The 7,657-nt window shown below is 48.7% G+C and overlaps 1 protein-coding gene across 1 annotated transcript; it reads left to right on the forward strand.

The window, feature by feature from the left end:
• Positions 1 to 1,716: 1,716 nt before the first annotated feature.
• On the forward strand, positions 1,717 to 6,460 carry LOC128350550 (synaptotagmin-like protein 2). The gene is made up of 3 exons (XM_053308958.1): positions 1,717 to 1,823; positions 2,421 to 2,626; positions 6,013 to 6,460. The coding sequence occupies exons 1-3, from the start codon at positions 1,717 to 1,719 to the stop codon at positions 6,156 to 6,158; spliced, it is 459 nt and encodes a 152-aa protein (XP_053164933.1). The 3' UTR covers positions 6,159 to 6,460.
• The last annotated feature ends 1,197 nt before the right edge of the window (positions 6,461 to 7,657 follow it).

Genomic DNA, 7,657 nt, shown 5'->3' on the forward strand with positions numbered 1-7,657 from the left:
TATTATTTTTACTGAGAATAGGAGATTTGCTACTTACTGCATGGTGGAATTTCAGGAGAGAGAAAGCTTTCTGTGGGCCACATGCTTTCAGCCACCTGGCCCACGCCTATGCAAACTTGGTGGGATGGCCCTTGATGGAACAATGGGCTTATCGGGTGTGGTGTTTCAAGAGAGAGAGAGAACTTGGTGGGATGCCTCTTGATGGGACAACATGATGGGGTTATCTGGTGGTGAACTCATCTCCCTTCAGGGACCCTCATTCTTCAGATAAAGAGCCTTGAATTTTAATTTATTCCTTCAAATAAATTTCCTTGAATTTTAAAAGTCTCCGTTTTGCACTTTGAGTGTGGTGAATGGGGAGATGTTAAACTGAGGGGCGAGGGGAGAGACCATGTGTGAATCATTTGCTGTAGTGTGTATCATCTGCTGCAAATTGGGATGCTTTTTAAAAAATAAAAGCTGGTTTTTAAAGGGAGGGGTGGGGTGGGGGTAGATCATCCAAAATTAGTACAATGGGATAACTTGTGCAGTTCCTATAAAACCCCTACAATGATGGGATTTCCAATCTAGGATCCTCTAGTCTTTATGAAATTTGTTTTAATGTCTGCATACAGACTAGAGGATCCTAGATTTGCATCCCAATTTGCAGCAAAGGTAATATCAGTTAGAAAAATTCCACACACTACAGCCTTTCCGGACCCTGAAACCTGTTCCTATTGGTCCAGGGTGGCTAGGCGTGTTCGTAGATGGGTCACATGTCCACCTTCGGACATGTCTGGACATATTCTGGGGTAGGGGTGGTAGGGTGGGTGCCAGACTTCCGGGGTGAGGGCGTACCCCTACTTCTGACCCTTCCCTGCCACGTGGGGTCTCCTCTGGGCCTTTTCGCCCAATAAAGTTGCACAAAATGGCCGCCCGACCATTATCACACCCGCTCACTCGGACCTCTCCGGAGCCTGAAACCTGTTCCTATTGGTCCAGGGTGGCTAGGCGTGCTCGTAGAGGGGTCACATGCACCCATTCGGACATGTCTGGACATATTCTGGGGTAGGCGTGGTAGGGTGGGTGCCAGACTTCCGGGGGTAAGGGCGTCCCCCACTTCTGGCCCTTCCCGGTCACGTGGGGGTCTCCTCAAGCCCTTCCGATGACGTATTTCCAGTGACGTAAGCGCATTTTGACAGCTGCAAGCCCCCGCCCCCCGTGACGTCACTGTGACGTCATCCTCCAGCCACGTGCTTTTGTTTGTTTTGCCCCTATACTACTGCTCAGTATTGTCTACACTGACTGGCTGCGGCTTCTCCAAGGCAGGAGTCTTTCCCAGCCCTTCTTGGAGATGCTGCCAAATATTTAACCTGCAGCCTTCTCCATACGGAGCAGATGCTCTGCCACTGATCTATGGCCCCACCCCATATTATAAAGTAAAGAATGGTTTCACTTGTTATCAATGTCATGTTTTCCTTGCACAGGGCAGTACACACAGTCTCCCTCCTATTTTATGCTCACAACAACCTTGCAAGGTAGGCGAGATTGAGTGAGAGCAACTGGGTCACCAGTGAGCCCCGCTAATGAGCAGGGATGTGAACAGGAATCTACCTGCCCCAGTTTATCCACTATAGCACATTTTACTGTCCATTGGGATCTGTTTTATTAAGACTTTTGGATGAAGGAAGCTAACATACTTCTTGGTAACCAACCAACTATGTCTCTTGATCCTTCATGGCAGGTCTAAAGACCCCTCCGTCTGGGGAGGTCCATATCTGGGTCAAGGACACCAAAGATCTGCCCCAGTTACGTCCCTCCGGAGTGGGCTCCTTTGTGAAATGGTAGGTGTGTCATGGGGCGGGGGGTGGATTTCATACCCACACGGACCCAAGCAAGCACAACCATATGCTTCCATGGTGCTCATTCATCACACATACCTTCGCTGACAAAGAAATGCTCAGAGGTGTCCCTACCACTTTAAACCCTAAGCAGTTTAGAGCCAACATATCTGAACATGACTCCACCTACCATATAAGATCCATGAGGGAAGCCCTCTTTTTGTTTCTCACCTCTGTCTGATGCTCAGTTGGTGGCGATGCAGGACAGAGCTTTTTCGGATCCCCCACTCTGTAGAACTCCCTGCCACTTGAGGTTCACTTGGTGGTGCCTTCCCTGCTCGTTTTCCAATCATCTCTTGATATTTTTTTTATCCCAGCAGGCCTCTTAAGTGTGTTAAATGTTGCCACTATGAACTCCGCTCTCTTGGCTTGGGATCCAAGTTCCATCGTGGATATTAAAGTAATAATAAATAGTAATAGCTAGGCTCCGGAGGGCTTGAATTCTGTTTGCTTAGCTGAATGACTGGAAAAAATAAGTGGAAGATGACATTTCTCTGTCGCCATTCTGCCTGATGTCAAATGCTCTTTCTCCCTTGCAAGCTACGTTCTTCCAGACACCAGTAAAAAGAGCTACCAGAAGACCCGCATTGTCCAGAGGGACTCCAACCCGGTGCTTAACCACACCATCGTGTACGACGGCTTTCATACAGAAGATCTGAAGGATGCCTGTGTCGAGCTGACCGTCTGGGATCATGAGAAACTGACCAATCACTTTCTGGGAGGGATCCAGCTGGGACTTGGGACAGGTAATAACGAGGCCCTTTCGCCTCATTCCAGTTTCGACATGAAACATGTTCTCCTTGCCCAGAAAATATAAACAGGGAGAGCAGACATCCAAAGGGCATGTTTTGGACCGCAAATCAAAATGGAAAGGGCTTCTCTTCAGAAGCGTGGCTGGGCGGAAATTAGAATTCACAGCAAGCCAGGCCTCTGCACCATTGAAATCAATGAGTACCGTTCATTTCCCATTAATTTCCCATTAATTTTAGTAGGATGTAGTCATGACTAACATAGCCCGGATGATTTCAGGGGTTGAACCTGAAGCCATCAGCATGCAAGTTGTACACTGGACTCGGGTCAGGACATCCTAAAATGAATGACAGCGAATGCCCACTAAAATGCACTGGTTCTTTCCAAATGGCAAGGGGACTGCATGGAATTTCTGAATGGCCAATGGAGAGGAGAGGAGAGCTGGCCTTGTGGCTGCAAGCATGACTTGTCCCCTTAGCTAAGCAGGGTCTGCCCTGGTTGCATATGAATGGGAGACTAGAAGTGTGAGCACTGTCAGAGATTCCCCTCAGGGGATGGAGCTGCTCTGGGAAGAGCAGAAGGTTCCAAGTTCCCTCACTAGCATCTCCAAGATAGGGCTGAGAGAGATTCCCGCCTGCAACCTCGGAGAAGCCACTGCCAGTCTGTGAAGACAATACTGAACTAGGTAGACCAATGGTCTGATTCAGTATATGGCAGCTTCCTATGTTTCTAACCAGTGCATCTTAGTGGGCATTCCCTGTCATTCTTGACTATATGATCCTATTGATATATTTGTGCAAGAGTTTGTTTCAATTTGTCGCTTAAGATGATGGTGAAATGCAGCAGTCATGCTAACTGAGGAAAGAGGCACCTCTTAGAAAGTGGTCTAGTTCTCTTGCATTTAGCAGGGGGAGAGCAACTGTCCCTCTTCAGACCAGTACACTGTCCCTACAGTGGCTGTTGGCTGGCGTCTCTCTTGTGTCTCTGTGGGGCAGGGAACCATCTTCTCCTTGCTTTTGCTATGAAAGCTGTTTGGGGAATTTTTCTGCTCGAGAAGCAGGGTAGACAAGTGAGGGGGATAAATAAGAAGTGGGGCAAAGACCGGCCTTGCTGAAGGGGCCCCTGCTGACTGGGCCGAAGGGCACCTTCTCAAAATGGCGGCTCTCTCGTATCCCACAAGAGGGGGAGCAACTGTCCCTATTCAGCCCAGCCCAGTGTCCTTCCCAGTGGCTGTTGCTGGCGTCTCGTTGGTGTTTCTTTTTCGCCTGCAAGCCCCTTGGAGGCAGAGAACCATCTACTCATGCCTTTTGCTGTGGAAGCCCCTTTGGGAACCTTTTCTGTGGAACGGCAGAGGGGACAGCTGCTCCATAAATAATAAATGAGCAGCCCCCCTCAGGCAAAGGTCGGCCTCGTTAAGTACCTGCTGACCAGGCTAGGGGGCACCTTCTCAAAATGGCGGCTCTCTTCCATTTAGAGGTGCTGTCCCTGTCCAGCCCAGCCTAGGTGGCTGTTGCTTGGGCTCTCCTTTGTCTTTCTTTTTAGACGGTGAGCCCCTTGGGGCAGAGAACCATCTTCTCACTCCTGTTGCCTTGGAAACTGCTTTGGGGACTTTTCCGGTGGAAAAGCAGAGGGGACAGCTGCTCAGTGAATAATGAATGAGCGGCCCCCTCAGGCAAAGGTCGGCCTCGTTAAGGGGCCTCTGCTGGGCCAAGAAGCGCCTTTTCAAAATGGCGGCCGGGGAGAGCAGCTGGCCCTATTCAGCCTAGAATAGCATCCCTCCCAGTTGCTGGGGGTCTCCCTTGTGTCTCCCTCCCTTAGATTGGGAGCCTCTTTGGGGCAGGGAACCATCTTTTCTCCTTGCTGTTGCTATAGAAATTCCTTTGGGAACTTTTCTGTGGAAAAACAGAGAGGACAGCAGCTGCTCAGCGAATAATGAATGAGCAGCCCCCGCAGGCAAAGGCCGCCCTCCTTCAAGGGGCTCCTGCTGACTGAGCCAAACGACACTTTTCCAAAATGGCGGCTCTCTTCCATTCAGCAGGGGGAGAGTAGCTGGCCCTGTTCAGCACACAAAGTATAGCAGCCTTCCCAGTGGCTCTTGCTAGGATCTCTCCGCGTCACCCACCCCTCTCTCTCAGCTTGTTTTAGACCATGAGCTCTTTTGGAGCAGAGAGCCATTTCCTCATCCCTTTTGCTATGTAAACTGCTCTGAGAACTGCTGTGATATATATGTGTTGCAGCTGGGGACAATGGGAGTTGTAGTCCACCAACATCGGGAGAGTCTCAAGTCGGCCATCCCTGCTTCCGAGACCAGTGTCGTTGAGCCTGGAAGAGCCTGTGGGTTAAATGAGTGGCCTTGAGTAACAGGGTTGCCAACCCTGACTGGAGCTCTTCCTGCAAGGTTCCCCCTGCTCCCATTTTTGTAATGCAATATCTGTCACCACACCAGGCCAGAAGAACCTCCAGGATTACTTTCAGTAGTGGATCCTGGAGGGCAGGGCTGGCAAACCTCAGGTCGCTCAAGAAAAACAGCTAGATCTAACCGCTGTGACTATACTGTATTTACCTGAATACAAGACTAGGTTTATTCCAAGTATTTTGATCTTAGAAATCAGGAGGTCATCTTCTATTCAGAGTCCTGTTATTTTTGAGTCAATGTAGGTATAACTTGAATGTAACCTCTACTTTTTAAGGGGATCGTCTTAAATTCAGAGTCATCTTCCATAGGGTATTTCCATTTTAGACAGTCAATGGTGCTTTTCTTCTGTGTTTGACAAGAAACACCATTAAGGGAGGAGAGCTGGTCTTGTGGTAACGAGTATGAATTGCCGCCTTTGCTAAACAGAGTCCACCCTAGTTTGCACTGAATGGGAGTCTACATGTGTGAGCACTGTAAGATATTCCCCTCAGGGGATGGGGCCGCTCTGGGAAGAGCACCTGCACACTTGCATGCAGCAGGTTCCATAACTCAGTGGAAGAGCATCTTTTTACTTGCATGCATAAGGTTCCAAGTTCTCTCCCTGGCAACTCCAAGACAGGGCGGAGAGAAACTCTGGCCTGCAGTCCTGGAGAAGCCGCTGCCAGTCTGTGTAGACAAGACTGAACTAGATGGACCAATGGTCTGACCCAGCCTGAGGCAGCTTCCTATGTTCCTATGATACACACAGTCCTACCATGAACGTGACTGCTTGCAGCAGAGATTATGACCTCTCAAAAAAGGAGCACGATCATAGGTTGCCCCTTTTCATAGCCGCTGACATGTAGACAGCCATCCAAATACAAACCTGGGCAGACCCTGCTTAGCAAAGGGGACCATTCACGTTCTCTACCCCAAGACCAGCTCTCCTCCTCCCCGAGGCTCACTTGTTTCTTGTTTCTTTCAAAGGCTCCAGCTATGGGATTGCCGTTGACTGGATGGACTCCACACAAGAGGAGGTCGCATTTTGGCAGGAAATGATGACCACGGCGAATGAATGGATTGAAGCGTCCCTGCCTTTGCGCTCTCTGGCTGGAAAAAGGAAGCTGAAATGAACAGCTGGCAGCAGCCCACAGAGGAACGGAGAACCGTTTACACAGAGAAGAGGGCCAATGCAAAGCTGGCTGACCTCAGGATTGCCTGTGCAATGCACTTCGAAAGGACAAGGTATTATTACTCATCCCAAGAGAGGACTGAGCGGATTTTACATCCCAGCTAGCTGAAAGACCTGCTGCTCGTCACCTCTCCATCATCTAGACCTTAGATTTTATTCGACTTTGGGTTTGTACCCAGAGAGCAGGGAAGAAATGGTGTAAATATGTTTATAGTTTATTTTATTACAGTGTCCATGATGCTGTTTCGTTTGTGCCTCCCCATAGAGGAAGTTATGACAAAACTTTGGCTAGTACAGCCACCAGTACACACAGTATCACAACAAAGTTGAAGCAAACCATGATGCAAATGAAACATGAAAAATCTGTACTAGGATATGCCTGGGTTACCAGCTCTCCAGGATCGACTGAGGGTTCTCCAGGAGCTGGCATTCATCTCCCATCCACATGTTATGTTCAACACTTGTACAGGTGCACAATGTATACAGGTACAGATCTGTACACAGGTACACTCATTCACATGTTATGCTGAACACAGGTACAGAAGTACCTCTCTATACCAGGCATTTGAAGGGCCTGTATCCAGGTTCACTTTTGAAAGGAACACAGGTACAGTACAGTCATTCACACAAACACATGTACAGCATAATGTTTGAATCGGGCTCAGAATGCTGAAGATTTTAATGGTTTGATATAATGAAAAATATTTCATTAGCGAGTCTCCAGGAAGCACTTCAGTCTGCTATCGGACCACAATCCCATTTCTGACCGTTTGTGTGCTGACCCCTGGAAACAAGTGTTGAATACAGTCTAATCCAACAAGGTACTTCCTACATTCTTAAAGGGGAAGGGGCATACCCCAAGAGGGATCCCTGTGGGATTTTAAAGACAAACAGATCTATTGGGGTCCCTGGTGAAAGAGCCTCTTGTCCACAAAAACATTTGTTGCAATAAATCCACCAGTCTGTCTGACTGGTACAAGATTGGAGAAGGTCCAAGGTTGAAATCATTTAATGTTGGGGTACTGTAACAGACTTCACATGGCTACCCCTCAAGAATTTAATACGGGCAACTTACACCTTAACTGCTGCAAAATCCTGAATGCCTGTGTTCTTGCTTCGTAAGTTTAGACCACAGAGAATCTAGTAAGGGGGCCGGGTGACAGGCCACAGAAGAATTAAGCCTTCCTCTGCTGTAAGAGTTCTCAGCCGATGCCATTGTAATCCCCATATGTGGTTGGACTGCAATTGTCATCACCATGGTGGCTGGGGATGATGGGAGTTGTAGTCCCAACAGCTGGGGACCCAAGGCTGATAAACCCTACCTGACTATATCCTAACTGGCTGCAGTGGTCTTCAGGTGGGGGCCTTTCCCACCCCCACCCACCTACTTGAAACTGTATATTCAGTCATAGGAACATAGGAAGCTGCCATATACTAAGT

Source organism: Hemicordylus capensis, chromosome 3, assembly GCF_027244095.1.
Source record: "Hemicordylus capensis ecotype Gifberg chromosome 3, rHemCap1.1.pri, whole genome shotgun sequence".
Lineage (NCBI taxonomy): Eukaryota > Metazoa > Chordata > Lepidosauria > Squamata > Cordylidae > Hemicordylus > Hemicordylus capensis.

What these genes read in the sequence shown, in the direction of transcription:
- LOC128350550 (XM_053308958.1), top strand. Translation starts at nt 1,717, where the DNA reads ATGGCAGGTCTAAAGACCCCTCCGTCTGGGGAGGTCCATATCTGGGTC. An exon ending in GTGGGCTCCTTTGTGAAATG is followed by an intron (nt 1,824 to 2,420) that starts GTAGGTGTGTCA and finishes CTCCCTTGCAAG; the next exon opens with CTACGTTCTTCCAGACACCA. An exon ending in CCAGCTGGGACTTGGGACAG is followed by an intron (nt 2,627 to 6,012) that starts GTAATAACGAGG and finishes TTTCTTTCAAAG; the next exon opens with GCTCCAGCTATGGGATTGCC.